Genomic DNA, 22,952 nt, shown 5'->3' with positions numbered 1-22,952 from the left:
AGATACCAAGGCAGCTTTTGGAAATGAGATAATTTGGCAATTCAGTGCAGCTGCCCACTGTCTAATCTCCTCATGACAGCTCAGAAATGAGGATCCTCTTATCATCTGTCATTCCTTCTAAATCCCGTGTGCCCTTTGGCATGTACACCAACTGTTCAAAAACCTCAGGTCTCCCCTCACAAACCGGAGATTCTACTACCATCTTTTTTTTTTTGAATCATAGGAGTGTGACTGTGTGTGTTAGTTTTTCAGTGGGAGTGTGTTTACTTACATTTAAATGAGTCAGGTTGATAAGTCTAGCCCTCTAATTAAACATGACTGTCTGGGTTGATTGTTGAAGCTGCAATTTATTAAACCAACAGCTGGGAAGAAACAGGAAACCAGATAAGGAGCTGTTAGTGCTATCTGCACTAGATTGGTCAGCCTCTGTGGGACATTTGTAAGGATTAAATGGAGATTCTTTTTAGCATGTGTGATAAATAAACACCAGAAGAAGAGAGAAGTTGGTAGGTGAGATGTTGCAAACATTGTTTACTCAGTGTTGAAAAGTTGGGTGCTGATAATAACAAAGCTAGAACTAGTTCAACCAGTAATATCGTTAGCTGTCTGAAGATAAAAACAGAAGTGAAAGATACATAAAAACTCTATGAAATCTGTCCCAATATATATTAAATAAGTTTCTTCTAATAAGATACATGTGCATAGTTGTGATCAATGAGAAAAATGCAGAAATTAACAAAAAAACAAGCAATCATTTGAAACAAGAAATGTAAAAAGATTGTTTTTTTTATTTCTCCAGTACATATAATTATACATATACATGAAATTGTCAATTGCAGTCACATGCTATGAGAAACTTTAATTGTAACATAAATATCTACAAAGTGTAAGTGTAATAATTGTGTTATGTACATGTTTATGCACCATTTTTACAGTTTCAGATCCAACCATTGTAAATTCTTAACTTTTTTTTGTTTGTTTTAACTATCAGTGCACCGATACAGTCCAACTGTTGCTTCTCTGTGATGATTAAGGGTGTTGTGCTGAGGGACCAGGTGAGATCATTCCAAACAGTTTTGGAAGCATTTCCCACAGTTCTCCTTGTTTTCCTAACAGTTTTCATTCTGCCCAGGGGGAAATTTGCTACACCAGGGTCATGACCTTCAGGGAGGCAGGCTGGAACCGACGAATCTTCTTCTTTAGGGCTCGGGAAGCTTTGATGCGGCAGGCTGATGGCTCGGGGCGTGGGAGCTGCTGGAGGGGCAGTCCAGCGGCAGTGGGCCCTAGAGCAGCCTCAGCCCATACCAGACCTCTCTCCTCCCCCTGGCTGTCCACCTGGTCGTCCTCGTCCAGGGACAGGCTGCTGTCAGAGTCCGAGAAGGACTGATAGCTTTGGCTGGACTCGCTATCTCCAAACCGATTGGTGGTGTTATCACTCATCTCACCCTCACTGCTCTCAGCAATGGTGGAGTGAAACAGTGAGGCACATTCGGCCGAATATTCAGATTCACATCTGGGTGGATAGTGGCTGGACATATGGAAGGGTGCTGGGGGGTATCTGGCATTAAGATTGTGGAGAAAAGAGTTAGAGGACATGGAGGACTGGAAGGAGCGAGGAGCTATCCACTGGCCTTGCTTGGCACTCACACTACGGACCATCTGCATGCTTCCTAGTGCTTGAACATGGGGATCTTTTGACCTCTGACGTTGAGCACAAGAGGCCTGGAACATCTCCACCTCAGACGGCCATTTGGCAGCCCCCTGCCTCCTTTTCCTCTGCTCTACAGGCTGCTCATACTCCAGACTCTGCAGTCTGCGGCTTTTGCTGGACTTTGTAGCAGCAGGGATGGGATGTGGTTTTGGATGGACCTTGTGGGTGTATGTGAGTCCTGGGCTACAGTGGCTGGAGTCTGAGCCTGAGCCCTGTCTGCGTTCCTCTGTGTGACAGGTGGTACATTTCTGGGTCACTTTACCTTTCCCTGATCTTCTCTGTTCCCCCTTGGTTCCACCACTGGCCTCTCTGATCCTTTCACTGGAGGAGTAGCCATGTTGCTGCCTCACAGCTCTAGGCTTCTCACTGCTTTTTCTTCTCAGTTTCACAGCTTTGGTTTTACGGTCTGCCTGTCTCACCTTGACCCTCTGAGATCCAGCAGGGAGAAATTTGGCATGGACAAACTCAGGGGAGGATCTGTGACCAGTGTGAACCTCAAAGCCTTGGCTCTCCTCTGTGCTAGAGCTGTGGGCCATCACCATTCTTTGCCTTTGGCCGTTCCACTCTTGTTGCATTGACTGTGGATTGTCCCCACACCTTTTCTCTGAATTGGTTCTTGTTTCACTAGTATATTGTCCTTTGGGTTTGTCATTTGTCCTCAGGGATGAAGTGGTGACCTCATCAGAGCTGTATTCCCTTGTGGCAGCAGGATAAGAGTATCGGTATGAGGCTTCTGGGGCTCTCACTGAATCTTTATGGTTTGTGTTATCAGCTAGCTCTTGGCTGGAGTATGTCATGCAGTGTCTCTTCTGGTTGCTATCTATCGAGATGGTGTTTGTGGTCTGTGCTGGAAGAGGCTCCAGCATCGACACCTCTTTTTGTGACGCTTCAGGAAACACAGTTACAATTTCAGTGGGCTTCCTATGACAGGCACTCTGTGTCTGCATAGTTTCGGTGCAAGTTTCACTTTGGATTTTGCTCAAGCTGCGCAGGAGGAGCTTGTCAATATAACCCAGGGTCTTGGTCTCATAACCCATTTGTGCCCTCTGGAGGGTGTCAGAACCGTTCACTGGGGCTCCTTGGCCCTCTAGGAGTCTGGGTGTGGCTGGGTCGGCCCCATGGGAAAAGATTGGGCTCTGGAGAGCCACTGCGTGCAGAGGGCTGGGGTAGTGATACACTTCCGTCCCACTGCGGGACACCAAGTTGTTCTGGAATTTGGGATCCAATGTGGAGGTCTTCAAGTTTGTGCACACTTTCCTTGCATCCACAGATTTGTAGTAGCCCAGCCCTTGAGCCATCATTCTTTCAAGATCACCTGATAGGCAAGACAAAAATACTAATTAACCTTTCAAATCTCTCATCAACTGAAAAATTACATGTTATTATGTAGAAAAATGCACGTTGAGCTGCTTAGTAACAACCGTTGCATGGTTCCCATTACTATATGAGAGATTATCTTAAATTAGAGATGAAGAAATGTGGTTACCTGTTGACACAGGTCTTGGTCGTGCCTGTTCGGTGCTAGTAGTGCTTGCTCGGATCCTGCTGCTGCCCAGGTGGAGGCCAGTGGCCCGCGGCGGGTTGGGCTGGGTAGTGCTCTCATCAGCAGAACGCCGGCGACATACATCAGCTTGTGATGGAGGGCTAATGTAAGAATTAGCAGGGCTCATGGGAAGGGGAAGGAGGCTTGTCTGGGAAGATGACAGACACTCGCTGTACACAGAGGTACAGGAGTTGGACAACGAGCAAGAGCCGCCATCACTAAGCTCATAGAAACCTAGAAACAACAACAAATAGGCACATGAGTATTTTTTGTTAGTACTGCACATCATAGCTTGGGTGAAAGCTTACTTGCTACAATGTAAACTACTGTGGGATTTTGTTCATGTGTTTGCCTACACACCTGAACTTGGCCTGCTGTCACTCTCCAGCTGCTCTGTGGAGGCCTTGCTCACATCCAGCTTCAGCTCACTGATCTGTTGATCCAATTGCTGCAAGTGAGTCTTCAGGCCTACATCCTGTTTCCGAAGACGAGACTGTAAAACAGACAACACACAATTTTTTAGCCAACCCCCCTAAAAATATGTGTGGTACCTAAAACCAATTGGTACAATCAACTTAGATTTTTTTCTTTAGATGAGATTTTCTCAGAAAATGGGGAAGGAGTTTGAGAAAGGGAAGTTATGCAACTGAGCTCTTCACACACACACACACACATGGATACAGTCACGCAGAAATTCTCTGTACAGGTATACGAAAAAAGGGAAATTAAGCAAAAAAAAGTCAGGAAGACAGTTTTCAATGGTAGATTCTTACTAAAACAAGGGTCTGTTATTCACATAAAAGATGCTCTAATGTACCGCCATCAGGAAAACAAAAGCGACTCAGCTGTGGCTGATGATTAACCCCAGCAGGACATGGGGGAGCATGGAAGAATCAGTGGTGGGTAACTCATTTCTCCCCCACAGCGAGGGCCTGGCCATTGTGTAAACTACTAGAGGAAGAGAGCTTGGGGGTTGGGGTGAAAGACTGTTTGCTTTGCAGTTAGGGCTGGGACTTTACTGTTACAGTTGTTCTTAAAATCAGAGCTGGGGTGCATTGCCTTCAAAATGCACCATTTAAAAAAGCTTGTTCTCATATGTGAGATCACATTACAGCCATAGAGTTCTTGGAAAATGTTTTGGAGAATTAAGCCTTCATATAACTGCCAGTGTTTTTCAAAGATAGATTGTGGTTAGTCTGCCGTGGATCCAATTTGAATGAATGCAAAAACAAAATATGAACAGTATGTTGTCCTGGCACTTTACAATGAATCCTTTGATGCATTTGCCCAGTTTTATTTAAGGTCATGCATGGCACCTTAATCCCTGTATTTCCTATACATGCTTAAAACAACAGCAGCATGCATGGAAAAATCCTGTCATGGAAAACTCTACACAGCCAGTTGTCTCCAACACTCATGGGCCTCTCATGACAGAAACTATCACTGAGTGTCACTCACAGCAAAATATCCCCCTTTACAAAGCACACACCACCAATTTTAAAAATATTTCTAGGCATTAATGGTTAATGATTGAGGTTTGCCCCCAGCAGTCTACACACGCACGATGTGCGCGCACATACGCAACTCAAAGTCCTCCTGGTCCCGCAGTGAACCATGATTTATGACACCTATCTTACTTCCTACCCCCAGCTGAGAGCATGAGAGTGTGTCTGGTAATAATTGAAGACGGAATGCACATGAGCATCAGCTGACGGCAAGATTCAAACAGACGACTTTATTATAAGGACAATTAAACTGTCCTTTAAAAAACAGGTCTAAATGTGAGCACAGTATTATAAATAAGAACTATAATACATTAACAAATAAAAATACTGCATACACATAACAGTAGGCGTAGTAACCTAGGGAGGTATTTTAATTATTTTGTTTTATGGCTTTCGATTTAATTGACTTCCTACCAGCTGTTGCTTCAGGGCTGTCAGGGTCGCCTCCAGGCGCTGTTCCTCAGCCCCCATCATCATCATCATAGGACCCTCCGGGCCTGCGTGGACAGAAGTGACCGGCTCCTCTCGGTCCACCCTCAGCGCCCAGCTCACCATGTCTCTCTGTCTGTCCTTCAGCAGATGCAGCTCCTGCAGACCGGCCAGAGCCGCCTGCAGCCTCTCCCCGACCCTGCTGCGGTCTACTCCGGCTGCAGCACTCATCATCCCCGCACAAGAACCTTTCCTGCTCAGCATGCTGGAGAGCGGCGTCCGGGCATATCCAGAAATACAATGCGGTTAAAGAAACGTCCTCCACACAGGATAACCGCTTCGTTAGTCTATGTCTTGCTGCTGCTGCTGCTGTTGCTGCTGCTGCTGCTGTTGACCTGTTTGGTTTTTTGAACTACCTGTTAGAATAAATCTTGAGCTCAGAGGAGAGACTGAGCTCCTCCCACAGACCAAATGGCCCTCCTCTCTATTGGCTGCCCACTGGGTCCCAATGAACATCTGGTATTAATCCTCCCCATTCAAGTCCTCAGTGGGGCTGCCCAGGCATGTACTAAGTTCATCTGCATAATGCCACATGGCACGATGAGCATATTATTATGCCATTTACACTATTCTATTGTTGTTATTATTCTCCCTAGTGCCTACCCAGAGATGTGTGATCAACTTTGTCAAAGACTGTAAGTGATTTGAAGTCACATGCCCTCTCATCGTGTCTCATCATGAGACAACCACCCACAAAAACACACACAAAAAACGAGTCTATCAGCTGAAAAGTATGTATTCAAGCAGTTTTGAGGCAGGCTCTACACATGTACATCTGCACATCTGTGTAACACTCAGCTTTAATTCACATTTATATTGACATACATATAACATAAAGACTTAAAACATTTAGTGGTGTTTTTTCTATTTTGCCTTGGAAATCCAGAGTTACAGATTGTCCTGGTATATGCACTAGAGATAGATTAATGCTGCCCCCTTGTGGTCGTAAAGAATATAACACCTTTTTGGCCTGCACGTTGACCCCATGAGGTCCCTTGACCTCAGTTTAAGCCACATGCATGTGTGAAGTCATCTGCCTATTGATGATCTTTAAATCCAAGTCTGTACAAAGAGAGGGGGGGGAATAGCCAACCTAAAGCAGAGACAATTTCTTAAACTAACGACTTTTGTTTCAGTACTCATGAAATTTAATAATAGAACAATATTTCATTGTGGTATTAGAACAACACCATATTCCTAGAAAGCTATTAGTCAGTTTAGCTGAATATATTACATGTAAGTAGTAAGTAGGTGATTGGGGAAGGGAATCCATTCTGTTTTTCTTGGATTTCATTAAATCGATAACATTGACCATGAGATTCTCTTGGACTGTCTGGAAACCTCAGTGCGTATTGGTGACACTGCAAATCTCTCTCAGATTGCTGGCAATCTGCTAACCTGCCTTCATGATATCTACAGGTATCCATCCATCCATCCAGGGCCGGTTTTATAGCGGGGGGTGTTGGGGGTGTTGTTCGCCCAGGGCGCAAATGTAGCCAGAACGCCACTGCATCCATCCATCCATCCATCCATCCATCCATCCATCCATCCATCCATCCATCCATCCATCCATCCATCCATTTATAGATTTAGCAGGGCACTTCGGACGCACTTTCTCCCCAGCAACACATTCCAGCTCCACCTAGGGAATCCCGAGGCATTTCCAGACTAGATGGGCTATATAGTCCCGCCAGCGGGTTCTGGGTCTGACATCCACATCCACAGGCAGATTTCACAAAAATGTCCTGCAGATAAACACAGTTACTGATCATAGATCAAGATTGCGCAAATACTCAAAACAGTATCAGTTTTCTGTCCCTTTCAATATCTCAACACTGCAGAAACCCTTCAGCTTAGACAAACATGTTAAATAAATGGTTAGAGCCTGCTTTTATCATCTCAGAAATATTTCAAAGATCAAATAATTTCTGTCTGCCAAAAATCTGGAAATTGTTATGCATGCTTTCAAAACGAGTCTGTTACATTACGGTAATTCTTTGCTTTCTGGCATCAGTAAAAATCCCTCTCTTGTCTCCAGCTCATTCAAAACTTTACTGCCAGGAAACTGACTCTGCCGAAGAAGCATGATCATATCACACAGATCCTGGCTTCCTTATACTGGATACCTAATGCTTATAGAGTTGATTTGAAGATGATTTATTAATTACTTATAAAACCCTGGGAGGCCTAGCCCCAAGTTATTGAGCAGATCATTTAGAGCCCTATGTTCTTATGTTCTTTCTTGCTCCCTGAGATCCTCAGATGCATCGTTCGTAGTTAATCAGTGGGTAGAGATCAAAAAAGACTTTGCAGTTAGAGCCCAGAGACTGTGGAATGACCTGCATGAGGAGATCAGGGATGCAAATTCTACCTCATCTTTTAAATCACTTTAAAAATAAAATTAAAATAAAACACAAAATGGCATTTCTTCTTATTAAAGATGTCACTACCCACAAAGATAGTGATGTCAAAATTAACGCGTTACTTTTGTCGATTAATTTTAAAGAATTAACGCGTTAAAAAAAATTAACGCAATTAACGCGGTTTTGGTTACTTCCGGTGGCGGCCGCCATTTTGGATGTGGCAAAGTAGAGCTTTGTTTCCCAGATATATTAGTGTGTGTGTGTGAATGGGTGTATAAGAGGCATTAACTTAAAGCCCTCACGGAGACTGCGCCCTGCACGGTCGCCCACATTGCCCACAGCTAAAACCGGCCCTGCTTGTATTAGTTTACGGGCAGATCTGCCACATCCAATATGGCGGACGTAACATATCGCAGCAACGGACCAACCTGCTCAATGAGGCATCTATGTATATGTCTATGATCTATCCTAACTAAAGGAGAGTCTATGTATATATGTCTATGATCTATTCCTAACTAAAGGGCGAAAGAGTTATGTATATATGTCTATGATTCTCTCCTAACTAAAGCAAGTCTATGTGTCTAGATCTATCCTAACTACGGAGGGAGTCTCTGTATATGTCTCTGATCTATTTCCTAACTAACTGAGAGTCTCTATGTCTCGATCTATCCTAACAACGGCAGAGTCTATGTATATATGTCTATGACTATCCTAATAAAGGCGAGTTGTATATATTGTCTATGATCCTCCTAACTAAAGGAGAGTCTCTGTCTATATGTCTATGATCTATTCCCTAATCAATGCGAGTCTATGGCGAAAAGTGGAATCAGGACCGGACTTTTTAGGGGACCATTTCATTTTAAAAAGTGGCCTGACGCTGTCGTTGGACAAAAAACAAGGCCTTTGCACGTGTGCAAAGCGAATTAAATCTCCACAGAAAGAGACAGTACACGACTTAACTATCACCTCAAAAACAAAAACACCCCTGTCTACACTACAGCGTGTGGCACTCGTCCGTATATTCCTCCTTCTGGCTTTTTCCGTTTGCCATCTGTGCATATGTGCACCTTCGGCCAAAGCAAATAATGAATTTCAATTGGTACTTTCTCTGTGTTTATTCTACAGTTTAATTTGAGAATTTCTACCTAAATAAATCTTATTATAAGCTTCACGTCTTCAGAAACATGCATTTAATTTATTTATACATTTATTGATAGCTTAATCGCGATTAATTACAGATTTTTTGCGATTAATTAGTTCATTTTTTTAATCGATTGACAGCCCTAATATATATCTATATATATATATATATATACTATATATATTATATATATTATCTATATATATATATATATTAGGGTATTTTTAATGGATGCTAGGGAACCATAAATTGAATGAAAGCACTCTCACTAGTGTACACTGTGGAATGTATGATAATACAAATGCAAAGTAAAATACTTTTCTGCAAAGAAGTTCAGTAATATTGTAGTGAGTGTGTGAATAAAGGACTTTCACTGTGGTTTAGTTTGTTTGCAAGTACTTGTGAACTCTGTGATCAATGTCAAGAACGTTAATGTATATAGCTGTAGCAAGTTAAGAAAAGGATGACTTTTATTTATGTGTGTGCAGGGCTTAAATCTTGTAGTAAAAGAATCAGTGAAACTTGTTTGTTGTAGGTCCATGTTTTCTCATTTAGTCATTAACTACACGTCTTATGAAATCATATCATTGATCTCATTTGTTTATTATTTTATCTCTTAGCTATTTTTTTCCTCACAACAATATGACTCATTGGACAAGTATTACTCTTGTTTTCTTTCCACCTGAGCTGCAGGAGACAAATGAAGCACTTGTTCTCATGGTCAATAATCTGATAACAAATAATTAAAGGAGTGATTGAGCCCTCATCACAGGCGAAGGCAACATGAGGCAGGCTACAGTCTACTCACTTACACTGCTGCTGTTCACACTGTATCACAGGTGGGGAGATTCTTTCATGCTGATATCTGCAGCTATCTTGAAGCCAGAGTTCAAAGGAAATACCAAAATGCCAGGAGGAGTGTACACCTGTGTGTATCTCTCTCTCTCTCTCTCTCTCTCTCACACACACACACACACACACACACACACACACACACAGATACAAAGATACAGTTATTAAAATGATTGAAATAGTAGAAGTGAAATCAACAAATTTTCTGTTCAACCAACATGATTTATTCTTTGGCATTTTAGCACTTAATAAACGTGCATCTGTTATTACTATTAACCTAATGACACTAGAGGGCAGTGTAATACTACTTCTCAATATTGTGAGCTTACTTTTATGCTTTGCTGTACTGTTACAGGTACATTTGTAGATTTAATGGATGTTGAATATTTCTGAACATGAACCTGAGTGATCTGTGGTGCAAAATAAAGCTTTTTCATCCACTCACCGTGCAGCTGGTCATGAAATTTGCAGATTTATTTTGGTGATATGGAGCTAAATCACTTGTTTACTCATCCCTGATTGCAAAAACACATCCCAGTCACTTTGATGATGCAGTTTGGTAGGCCCCTCATCAAGATGCTCATATTATATTGTGAAGCCCACTCCTCACAAGGATAGCGTCACATCCTTGTAATGCTCCTAGCATACAACACTGCATTGTGATGCCTGGATGTCTCTCTGCCCCCATCCCCTTCAAAGCACTTCCTTCAGGGTGACATCAGCTGGGGTGCTGCTCAAAAAGGTGCCCTCTTTTTTAGCAATGAAGTGTGGGCTTTGTACTGGCTTCAGCAAAGCTCTCTTAAACTCATCCACTCTGCCTTCTCCAAAAAAAAAAAATTACCTACCACTTTGCAAAGCTAAATCCAAACAGTTTCGTCTCACTGGAGGTTTCTCTTTGTGTGGCTTCTTCTTTTGTGTTCTGCATTTATCAGCAGATTTTCCATCCCCCCTCTCTCTTTTTTCCGTCCACTTAAGAAATGATAAAGCAGCCAAATGTTGATAACTAAACAAAAGCACATGGGCAGGGATTCCTTTAACTGTATCCAGGATACTTCTCAAAAAAACAGCTGCAGTGGAAAGAGTGTGATAAAGGGTATGTACCTGCTCAGGTAGATACAGACAGGAACAATGGAAGCTGCTACCACAAACAGGATGCGTGGGGGGTAAACATGGGGTGTTGTCATATGTGGGACTGAGCGTGTGTGAGTGTAAGAGGTAGAGCCAGGGAGTGAATCTGTTGTCAGCTCTGTGTACATGGAAAAAAACAACCTTGTCACATGTAGGCATTATGAGCTTATGACTTCAAAGGAGGAAAAATCTGATATCATACATAAGACACTCCGATGTACGCTTAAAAAGGAGCAGGATTCCTATGATGGGTGTTGTTGATTTTGAGCTATTTCCGGGGGTTTGTGTACTTTCACATATTTCTTTGTGTACAAGTTCTGTTCTCATTGCCCGTCAGGGGATTCCCATGCAGGTCCTCTGATTGAAAATCCCAGGTATTCTGTCGTCAACAAAGGGTTAGATAGGGATTTTCAGAGATCAAAGTGGCCTCTTGTGTCTGCCAACGTAGCCTCGGTCACTCTGCCATCTCTGACCACTACTCAACTTCAACTTAAAACACAATTATCACATGCTAGAATGAGTGAATGAATCAAAACACACACACAGAAACCTACTTTTTGTTGTTAACATGTGGCCACTCACCAGTTTATGGCTCAGATCTCTGCTGCTGAGTTACTGAAGGAGTTTATGGAATCAGATTTTATTTCCAAGTAAGTTTTACTGGCAGTAAAATGCATGTGTTCTCTATCTGGAGCTTCTAAAATAGATATAGCATTTTAAAAGAAATGAATTGACCTCCAGTCAATCAATTTCCACGATTATGGGTGTTTTAAGAACCATAGACTCATTTTTAATGTCTGAAATGTGATTTCCACTGTAAAAAATCCCATTTCTGTCTTTCCCATGAGACATGTCAGGGATTGTAGTAGGCTGTTCGGGAAGTGCTTGGTCTTAAAACAGAAAGCAGAATTCACATTTGTTGTCTTCCAACAAAATACATAGCTCCACCTAAGAAACATAACTCCTCACTGCTTTTGACATTGACTGATAGCAACTTTCCCAGGGTTTTACTAGGTATTTGAGATATGTTCTGCTTCATAACTGGTAGCACCTACAGGAACTGTCAAACCTACTTGAGAGCAAAAGCTCAGACAGTCCCTGCACAATCCACCATGTCAGTTTCCAATTCATTGTCAGTGGAGCAGCTCCAGGATTTATCTCCTGATGAAATCCCAGATTAGAGGCTTGTTTCTGTGGGTTTTAGCTTTGATTAGGAGTTGTTCATGCCAAAAAATGTTGAATGAACTGTCTAATGTTGGAATTTCTTTCAGGTTACTTTACTTAATCCAACAGAGACACTTGATTAAATAATACAGCGGGATATTATCATTATCATTAAAGCGTAAAATTGGTTCCTTCAGGTTCTGAGGAGTTTATACTCATGTGCATTTTTGAGTCCCCTAAATTTAGAAAGGATTGGGTCATTTTTGAAGTTACAAAAGGGACTTCTGGATATTTTATGGGTACATAAAAGCCAGTCCCCAGTGGTGGACGGGATCAGCCAAATCTCCCTCTATCATCTTGTCCACCATCTACTGAACTACCTCTTCAGACTTTTAGTTGATTTGCCCTCAGAGTGCAGTACCCCTACACATGAGAGAGACCTTTATGCTGTACGCTCGCAAAATTATCTCCTCATCAAATTTTATTTGAGCTGAACAAATTTTTGTTTATTCAGCAAGTGAGGGAGACTGGCTTCCATGCTGTACTCCTGCAAATCATAAAGACATCAGTCTAAATTAACTGATTTAGGATTGCCTTACCTATGAATGCATGTGTGCTGCTTTCAGCCAAGTTCCCATGGAGAATTTAAAGCAGTAGATGGTCTATACCTCTTGTGTGACAAGCTGGAGGAGCTGTTTGGAAAATGTCTTTTTCCCCTGTGTATCCTCAAGGGGATTTGTCAAGGGGCACAGTGTACCATGCACAATTGGTGTGAATGTCATGTGAAGTTTTTATCATATTTATATGTTTACACCTGCTTCACCCACAAGTATTTTATAGAAGTTTTAGATAACTTATGTGTGTACAGTACATGTCTGTTTGGGCTTCAGAAGGAGAAAAACAGAATTAACAAGACCCAAGGCTGAAAGACATCATTTAGCCTGGGAGGGCTACATTTCAGGCATGGATGTAAAAGTGTCAAAGTCCATATAAGAGACACTTATCATGGTGAGTCTCAAATGGCCCGTATCTTTTCATAGGCAGAGAGACACGTCTGAGCTGTGTAAGACTTGGACATTGTACTTAACTGACCCTGTCTGCAGAGCCCTGGAGACCCACACTACTTCTGCTGACTAGGGGCTAAACTGAATTCCACATCTGTTAATAAAAGGAAAACCAGATTAAATTGATGAAATAGTTTCTGTTGACACAATATCACAGTCTGTTGTGGTAGCTGTCATCTCCGTCCTGTTTCTGGCCAAACTGCCAAACAGACCGAATAGTTTTGGATGGCAGAGTTTTTTATTGCAGCTCTAAAGGTGGCACTTTATTTTTGGATAGCAGAGTTGAGCAACAGTTTCAGCATGTGCACAAAGACCATACTGAAGGGTACAGGCCTTTTTTCTTTTAGTCAAAGATGTTCATTGTGCTATAGTAGTTGAGTCAGCAAATCTTTGGGTAACACAACTGTTGCCCAAAGAGATGTTTTGTGAAATTGCGCATAAAGAACAGCATTGTTTCTGGTTTTAGCCACCCTAGCTGCGTGGGTCTAGGGATGGCAATGTTGGTCATCTGAGATGTTTCAACAACTTTTGGGTGGATTGCCATTAACTTTGATACAGATATTCATGTCGGCTGAATGATGAATTCTGGTGATCTCTTGCATTTCCCTTAAGCAACACCATGAGGTTTACATTTGACTTAAATGTCAAAACAACCACTGTATTAACTTTCTTATTCCCCTTGGGATGGATTTCACTTGTGATCTAACTTGTGATAACCGATCCATTAACTTTTCCTCTATCACCATCATCAGGTGAAAATGGTGCATGTGAACTGAAAATCAAATGACATTCCCATCTTCCACAGCTGTATGTTTTACTGCTTAGTGCTAATCATATGCCCAAAACCAAATGGTAACCACAGTACCCATTAACCATGCTGAACATCATCATGTTAGCATTATCTGTGTTTTTTGTTTTGTGTGGTGAGTTATGCAGCCTGTATATTGAATTATGACTGAATACAACATTATTTACTGCAAATCATGTACATATCATATTATGACCAAACCATAATCATATGTCAATAGTCAGCCATAACAAAACAGCAAAATTGTACAAATCTAAAATAAACCGTCCCTCATTCACCCTCTCTCTCTCTCACGTACACACTAATGCACACGTAGAGAGGAAGTCTGTTGTCCAACCCAGCATCTGTGAACACCATCCAGTGAAGGGAAGCTCTGCTGTCATAGAGAACAAGAGCACAATGCTAGTTGTTGTATCCTTTGTCCTGCGTGGACTGTTTATGTGCGTTTATCAAGATGGTGGCAGAAACTAGAAAAAAAAACTGGTTGCGACAACTAAATCTCCTCTCCTCCTTTAGAAGGGCAGCTATTTTGACGGAGCATGTTTCTTCTTGTACACAGGAACACCAGCAGACGTGCCTTTAGACATCCACTAAGCTATCACAATGCAGTTGCAACACAATCTCAGACTCAGGAGAACCAAACTCTCTTGTCTAAACTTCCCTCATGTCTGATCAGCATCTGATTCCGGCATTAAATCTTCATCAGATGAGTTTGTGCTGAGATATTTAACCTTGAGGTTTGAGTTCATAGGAATATAACCACAGGCTATACAGGCTGAGTTCTGAAATGCTGCAGCCACTGCCTCCACACAGGTGTGCAATTTTAAGAGGCCTCTTTATTTGGAGAATCATCTGAAGTTTTTCCACCTGTGGGGAGTGTGACAGAATTGCCAGTTCGCCTCAGGGTGGCATTACGATCCATCTGTCCACATAGAATTGATATTTGTCACGTGCACTGAACTGGCCCACTCCCCTTTCTCCTGCTCAGAAATAGAAAAAGGTGAGGCCTCTACTTTAGCTTTCTGTTTCCAAGACCCAAGAACATGAACACTGATGACAGCTCAATGTGTTGTGTGGTTTATGACGACCACGCCCAACCCCCACCCATCAACCCAAACCAAAACAACGTGCAGCTCAACAAGGAAACACCAGGTGATCTTGTGCCCCTCAGACAAGCAGAATCCCTAGTGTGAGCCTGGGTGCGAGTAAATTACACTTGATAGGTTGACAAACTGAGACATATATCAGTGTAAGCTGTTTCAATCAAAATAATACACCAGAGCACATTAATTTGTACTTGAGAGGAGATCAAATATAAAACCCCAGGCTGACCCCTGAACACTTGCTCCTGAACCCTTCATCCCCTTCTTTGGTGTGCTAATCCTCCTGAAGCCCTCCATGGGAGCTCATGTGGCCCAGAGGAGATGGACCGGAGGAGGATGAGGTTGACAACAGCAACACAGCTGGCCTGTAGAGTCGTGAGCTGGGATTGGGAGCCTCCCTAGCACCCACGTTCACAGATGTGCTGGTTCCTGATGAGGAGGAAAACCCAATTGTTCTATGCCATACCCACCATGTGCGCGCCCCTTCAGAAACCACACTCCATGGTGAACATTGTGTGTTGGCCACTGATCTGATGGCTAGGAGAGGCGTACGTGAGTGTGTTTCATTAGACACAGGACCACACAAGACTGTTGTTGGGTATTTCCATAAACATTTGAAATAAAAGGCTACATCTATCAAAAGCACCAGATTAAAGTTTGATTTTGCACAAACAAAGACTTGGGGGCCGCTTTCCCAGAGCCATCATAGAGCGTCCACTGAAAAATGTACCTTTTGTTTTTGAGGTGTTTCCCCACAACCTTTGTAACTTGCATGTCATTAAAATTATGAGCAGACATTTACAGCGGCCCACACAGGGAAGACAGAATCACTCTGGAGCATTTTCATTTTCCAAGACTAAATTATTTTATTATATTTTCATTTCAGAAGCCAACTCACAAACATCAAATCAGCAAGTTGATCTGTCATTTACGGTACAATGGATCTGGCGAATGGGGCACGGCACAATAAGTGAAACAATTGCTATGAATATAACCCTGAGGAGGAGCAATTATCTCTCCCTCCTATCAGGGAGAGAGAGCGAGGATTAGGAGTGTTTGTAACAAGATAATGTGCAGCAAATGTTTGCAAATTCTTTTGCATCACTCACATATTTGAAGAAGGAGAGCTCTAAACTGTGCAGACTGTTAAAGTCTTGTTTCATACTGAATGATATTGTCCTTTGACCAGGACATGACACCTTATATAGAGGGAGCCAAAGGTCAAGTTGTATAGCACATGGAGCCATATATAAAATGTCAGTGGTTGTGGAGGCTGTAGGAAAGTTTTATCTGTTGGATGTCTTAAATCCTCTTCTCCTGCTTGTCCTTTCGGCTCTGTGGGTTCAGCTTGCATTATGTTTATGGAAGTTAAGAAAAAGATAAAGAAATCAAGGTCGTTCCAGTGTGGCAGGAGGACATAAGAGATGCTGGTTGATGTCATGTGCAGGGGTGTTAAGAGGTCTCTCCTACCTTTATTGGTCATATACTTCTGCTACAAAGCACTTATGTAAATCCTCCCAGTATCACATATCAGGGCAGGTATTTGAGAAGGAACAGCCAGACGACTATTTAAATCAGTGTCCCAGCTATGAATTAATTTATTGCTGTGTTTGGATGGCAAATAGATTTGATGGAGTGGCTGATAGCACAGACGTGTTTCTGGACACGACTGGTTGGTGAGTTTCCCATCTGCCTGAGCCAAGAGCTGAGACGCGTGATTAGAAAGGGAAATTTTGGGGTGAAATAAAAAACTCCAGCCCTGACATTTTCTTGTGGTAAAAAAGTTGTGAACTACAGGGGAGAGGCAGGGGCCAAGGCCCCATAATATAGCCCTTCTCTACAAGGCCAGGTCTGACGCAGGGAGCCCGACGCTCCGCAGTCTGGGACAGAGCAGGTCTGTGTGGAGAGCCAACCATAGAAACTCTGTCACCTCTCTGTACTGTGTGGAAACCCCTGTGCACTGTCGCTAACAGCGTCCCACAACAGCCACATGTTGACTCTGTTAATTTGTGAAACATCACCTGCATTTTGTTTCACACATAAAGATGTTTACAGATCATAACTGCTCCTGGTTTAAACAACAGTCAGCCAAAAGTCACACGCCTATGACTAATTAATGAAAGAATTAATTTAATTTGTCCTGCAAATAAACACAGTGCTGTAAAATGACAACTTCATTACTTTAAAGCTTTATGCATATTATCATAATGGGCATAATTAAAGGAATTGTTTGATATTTTGTAAAATATACTTATTTGCTGTAAGATCTGAAGCCAGCTGGTCTTAGCTTAGTTTATCCTAAAGGCTGGAAACCAGGGAAATATCTAGCCTATCTCTATCCAAAACTACAGAAACCCTCCACACACCTCTAAAATTAAGCTAAATTAGTTTAAATTAGTCTCATTTGTTTAATCTCTTTTTCATGTGTCAGAAAGTTCAAGGATTGCACAACGTCTGGTAACCAGCTGTTTGAGCAACACACGTTTTGTATTACGACTAAATATTTTTTCGCTGATTTCCTAAACTAGGCTGATAGGCACTCATTAAAGTTGACATCTATCTTAAGCTGTCAAAATCTGTGTGTTGAGATCTGTGTTGGAATTTCTGCATCTCTGTTCATTTGCCACTTTTATGTTAGATCCTGATGTTACAAAACAGTTTTTTTCGCACTCTGTGAGATGAGCTACCACTAAAAACCACATTTGCAGTTTTTATTGAAATATCAAAAAATATTGGATGGATTGTTGTGGAATTTGGTACAGACATTCATGTTCCCATCAGGATTCGTTGCCATGACTCCATAAACATAAACTACAATAACTTCAAAACTCCAGAACTCTTGTTTATAACCAAACCTAATGACATTCCCATCAACCTCAACTGAATTTTGTGTTTAGTTAATATGGTATACATCCTCTAAGCATCAGCATGTTAGCGTTGTCATTGTCAGCATATATGTTAGCATTTAGCTCAAAGCATTTAGTGCTTACTGATGTTTAGCATGAAGCTCAGAGCACCACTATGCATAAGTAGAGCCTCACAGAGGCTAACATAACTGTCCTTAGAAATAGTCAAATCACAAAAGTAATGAAGGAATTAACGTATCAACATTTTAACTTACAAAAATGTTAATTGCTTGTAAAACTGTAACATAAAAAGTTATTGTTGAGCTCAGCCTTCACACAGTGAAAGAAAGCGTTGTGATAGAATCTGTCCCACATTCAGACAACATGGTAGAGATCCTGTGAGGTCCAGCTCACGTCAGATCCCCCTGCCAGTTAAAACCGCCATTTACTGATTAGTTCCTATCAGTTCTCTGTGTGGCGGTGATGTGCACAGTGAGAGGCCTGGGTATCTTTTGGGTATCTGAGCTATGTAAACTCACCGCTGTGGGTCATGGCGCAACTTCTTCCCCTCTGCTCTGCACAAGAGATGGTGGCACAGGTAAAAAACCAAAAAAAAAAAAAAAACCCAGATGACTCTCCCAGTTCTGGTCTGCAGATAGTGTCATCACCGTGATGAGGCAGGGAGCTATGTCTTTATCGTGACTGCTCATCTCTCTTTCAACTGAAAGAAGATACAAGTACGGTTGGTTTGTGTAATGAAAAATATGGGTATTGATCACATCATTATCACTGGTCTGTAACACCATTAAAAAAAACATTGATGATTGCCAGGGCCAGGAGAGTCAGGATCTTGTTACAACTCCTCAAAAGTTATTTACTTTTGCTTTGGTGTCAGTTAACATGAGCACAAACTACAGATGGGTGACACATGTTCGCCGAGAGCATGTTACATTTTCACAAAAATCAAATGATTTGCACCACAGTTTAACTCGAGTTATGTGTTTGTGTTTACGGTTTGCTAAGTTGCTAAGAGAGAGCTTGTTGACTGTGTATCACTGTTCCTGCTACAAGTCACCAACCTGCCTCACACTCTGTGCCCTGTGGCACTGAATGGTAACATCACTCAGCTACACTGACAAACAGACAGATGTTAAAGCATTTTTTAAGTGAGTTTATTTTGTGCATGGAGGAGATATGTACAACTATAATTGAGAGGCTTTGCCTGGAGAGTCTACAAGGGTAGGTCTCAGGTTAAATGAAGAGTTAAATTTGGAGTTTTTACAACAAATTACATTTCTGACGAAAAAGTATTAATGATATACAAAGAAAAATATCAGGATTGGAAGCTCGGTGGGAAGACACACATAACTAAATCACATATTAAAGGCCAATAAAAACTTAGCAAAATGAGGCATGAATGCTTTCTTGTGCCACCAAATATTAGATTATGCAAGTAATCCTTTCAGTCAGCGATGGCTTGGAATTCGAGGAGGCACCGTAGGCCAAGTCATGTCAAGCTGTCAACTCCTTTCGCCAGCTCGTCGCTACGCAGTCCCTGCTGTTTGTGATTGATGACCATGGCTTGTACATGACCTAGCCCAGTAAGGAGCCTTCCCAGCACTGACCAACACTAAACACTACAGGGTTTTACTCAGCTTACATCATGGTAAAAAGAGCCATAATGTAGCCCCATATTTCTTGAATGTTGATATTTTCTTGAGAGCAAAACAAGTACACACCTTGATATGGTGGGCTTGGACCCAGCGTACTGTCTGTAAGGTCTCATAAAACTTCCATCTTGAACCGGATGGATTAAGTGGAGAGTTTAAACTTGAGCATGGAAAAACATATTTGGGTTGATGCCTCTTTCATGGTTTTGATTTCAGCTTGTGTTTGCCAGACATTCATCAGAGTTGCAACATAACCTACATTATGATGTTTTCATAAAGATAAGCCTTCATTCTGCTGGGTTCCATCCCAGTATGGCAACATCGCAACGCCATCCTCAAGTGCCAACTGTGAGCGTCACACTTGATTTTATTGACAACGAGTGATTTCACACATACATTTCATATGCTGTAATTACTACAGTCAAAATATTGTCTCAAAGCCTACGAAACTGTATGGTGCAGGGTCTAAACATAATACACACACAAGGAAGGGTTTGTGGATGAAAATCCTTCTTGCTTGCACTGCAAATGTTGGCTTTAATAATTTTGGTAAATTGTGTCATGTAGTGTTTTCCTGCCTGGAATTTGTTCAGTGGATTCATTTAGAGATGACAAATTACTGGCAGAGGATAGAGCTGGAGACAGTGAGATAACAGAGAGGTACTGAGAGTGTGGGAAGGGGAGACAAAGTGAGAGACAGTGGGTAGTGCTTTTCTGTCTATCTGTGTGCAGTAGACCTTTTGTGCAGTAGGGAAAGTTTGAGCTCTGAATTATCTACATTGTTTGAAATCCCCATCCCTCTTGTGTCTTGGCAGACGAGGCACAGGCCGGGGTGTCCATGTGGGTGACTGTAAATGAAACATTCCGCGCTGAGTTCAAGACGGGGTTCCTCTTGACTCATCGTTCGTCATTGCATAGAGCTTGTGCTCTGCTAGTGAAGCAGCCCATTCTTCTGTCCATGGTGAGCCAGGCAGTAAATTCTCAGGGCTCTCATTGTTGAAAGCTCCATCACCTCCCTAGATGCCGCTGTCTCCCTAATCCACCTCTTGTGAACATCTGCAGTGATGGCCCACAGTGCATAGCGCACATCTGGAGGTGTGGAGCATCTGTGTTCATCTCACCGAAGACAATCTCAAGTGGATTGTCTAAAGAAATAATATTGATTCAGAGCCTTCAGAGTCTTTTTGTGCTTTGCTGAAACTGAAGACACACTGGGGCAAAATCAAACCAAAGCAATTTAGACAACTCCTTTTTAACATTTATTTAAATGAGGAACTTTACAGCTAAGCATGCATTTTCTTTTTCAGCAGCTTCACATTTTGTATTATTACACACATTTAAACTTGGGAGCTTCCCAGTACAAACACTGGTTGAATGCTATGCAGCTGTATTGTAAAAATGTGGTTTTCAGTGGTGGAGGGAAGAGTGAAAATCATTGAGAGATATTCTACTCTACAGTAAATCCAGAGATGCTTCAAGATAAATGTCTGGAGGTTGTCTTTGTGTGTGCGTTAGTCTGTCTCTTAATTTGCAGGTGTTTATGTGGCTAATTCTCCACATGCATTTTGGAGAGGAGTGAAAAGCTCTCCTTGGGGAGTGAACAGGCCCAGGTAGCCCTCACATCTGAAGAGCGTTCTAATGGGAAAGCAAACACAGTGATTACCAAGGACCCTTTACAAGGAGCAGCCTGCAGTGAGAGTGCTGCACCTGAACAAGCACGTGTGTTCATGTGTATGTGTGTGTGTGTGTGTGTGTGTGTGTTTGCACATCCGTGTTCATGAGTAAGGTTTCCTGTCTCTGATACTCCATAGTACTGTTTAATTTTCAAAATGTTTGTATCAGTGCTTATATTAGAGATAAATTGTAGCGCAGCACTTGCCACATCTCTCTGTTTCTTGTTTGCTGTACATTCCAGGTTTATACAGTGGGAGTCAGAGGGTCTATATGTCATCCTTCCTCTCTGCTTTTGTCTTGTCAAATAAAAGACCATGTTTTATAAGGAAAGCAAAAGACCAGATCATAATTGTAAGTGTATATACAGTAGAGTACAGACTCATATACAGTGTATATACAGTATAGGACTTAGAAGTAAAAAAAACAAAAAGCAAAACAAAAACTGTAGTGAGCTGTAATTAATTAATAAAATACATGACCAAGGAAAACATTAGTCTGATGGAGAGCCCAGCAGCTCAGCATGACAATGATAAGATATCTTAAATATATTAAATATTGTACCAAAAAACTGTCTGCATTCACTAAATCTACGGATAGCAAGAAATCATTCTGCCGCTACTGTAATGCATCACAGTGACTAACATGTCTCACACCTAAATGAATGGAATTAAGTTTTTAAATGTTTGATAAACTGTCCATTTGTGTGGATTTGTCAATATTTTAAACATATAAATTACTATATATTTATTATTTATTTACATGGTATTTACATTAATATTTATTATTAATACTTTTATTCTCAGCATGGCAGGCCTGTGCTGTGGTGTGCCATATCTCCTCAGGGACCACGGCTGTTGCATAGAGGGGCTTTCTTTGCAGCACACGGCCCCTCTTCACTCTGTGTTGACTTAGTAAATTACTTGGGATGTCAGGGCCCAACCACAGCTTATCCTCGGAGGGGGAGGTGGGTGATGGGGGGGGTATGCAGTGTGGCGGTGAGAAAAAGAGGGGCTGTGAGAGAGAGGAAGATAAATCATTGTAGAGAGCTGGAGCACAAAATTCAGACATTGACAGCTTCAGGTAGGTGTCAAAGTGTAGGTTTAGGAACAAAAGACAAGGAACGAGCAACAATACATACAGATGTTCAGTCTCACGCGTGTTCCCTAAGGATGACGTATTCACTGAATCAGATGAAAGATTTGACTTTGCTACAAGTATGAAAACAGCAATGTCATGTGTGCAATGTTGGGGGAAAAAAAGTTATGACCTATGTCATAATAAGGGACTAAATAATACAGAACACCCATACCAGTAATCTTGAATCCTCTCATTATATTTACGAGATGCAAACATTTCAATGTTGATGGAAAAAGGCCCCTCACATTTTTTGTATGTGTTGTAATGTGTCATTGTAAATGTGAAATCCTCACAACAAAGGTTTGTTGTTTTTTTCCTCACTTCTGCAGCCGATCCAGGTGGATGAAGGAGGCCAAGACAGAGAGAGTCCTGCAGGGCACATGGCTGTGTGGTATGCACGCTGGGCGCTTAGGGCTGTCTGTAGTCAAGCGAGCCGGCTGCACACCTGTGGCCCCTCTGCTTAGTCCTGTTTGCTTTGACACCTCGGATGCTGTCTCCTTCAACAACACATCTTTCATCCTCGCCATCAACCTCATCAATCCCTCGTTCGTCACCTCTCCTTCCTCCAACCCACACTTTTTTGTCTGTTTCTCCTTGACAACCTAGACACCAGCAATTTTTAAAATCTCCATTCTTTTTTTAATCTTTGCTTTTTTATTTCCTGTTAGTTTTGGCAGAGAAAAGTATAAGAAAGGGTTTAAAATATATGCAACCTCCAAGAAACAGTGCAGCACCTCATTCTTTAACACTTGGT

General features: G+C 41.8%; 1 protein-coding gene across 1 annotated transcript; it reads right to left on the bottom strand.

Annotated features, from left to right (window-relative positions):
* Window positions 1-799: 799 nt before the first annotated feature.
* On the bottom strand, window positions 800-5,932 carry dact2 (dishevelled-binding antagonist of beta-catenin 2). Its single transcript, XM_010739176.3, has 4 exons — window positions 5,174-5,932; window positions 3,615-3,747; window positions 3,198-3,488; window positions 800-3,026 (listed from the first exon to the last, which is right to left on the bottom strand). Exons 1-4 carry the CDS (start codon window positions 5,450-5,452, stop codon window positions 1,144-1,146), a joined length of 2,586 nt encoding a protein of 861 aa, XP_010737478.3. The 5' UTR covers window positions 5,453-5,932; the 3' UTR covers window positions 800-1,143.
* Between the last annotated feature and the right edge of the window lie 17,020 nt (window positions 5,933-22,952).

Source organism: Larimichthys crocea, chromosome III (assembly GCF_000972845.2).
Source record: "Larimichthys crocea isolate SSNF chromosome III, L_crocea_2.0, whole genome shotgun sequence".
NCBI classification, from domain to species: domain Eukaryota; kingdom Metazoa; phylum Chordata; class Actinopteri; family Sciaenidae; genus Larimichthys; species Larimichthys crocea.
This window is presented reverse-complemented; position numbering and strand designations above follow the sequence as displayed.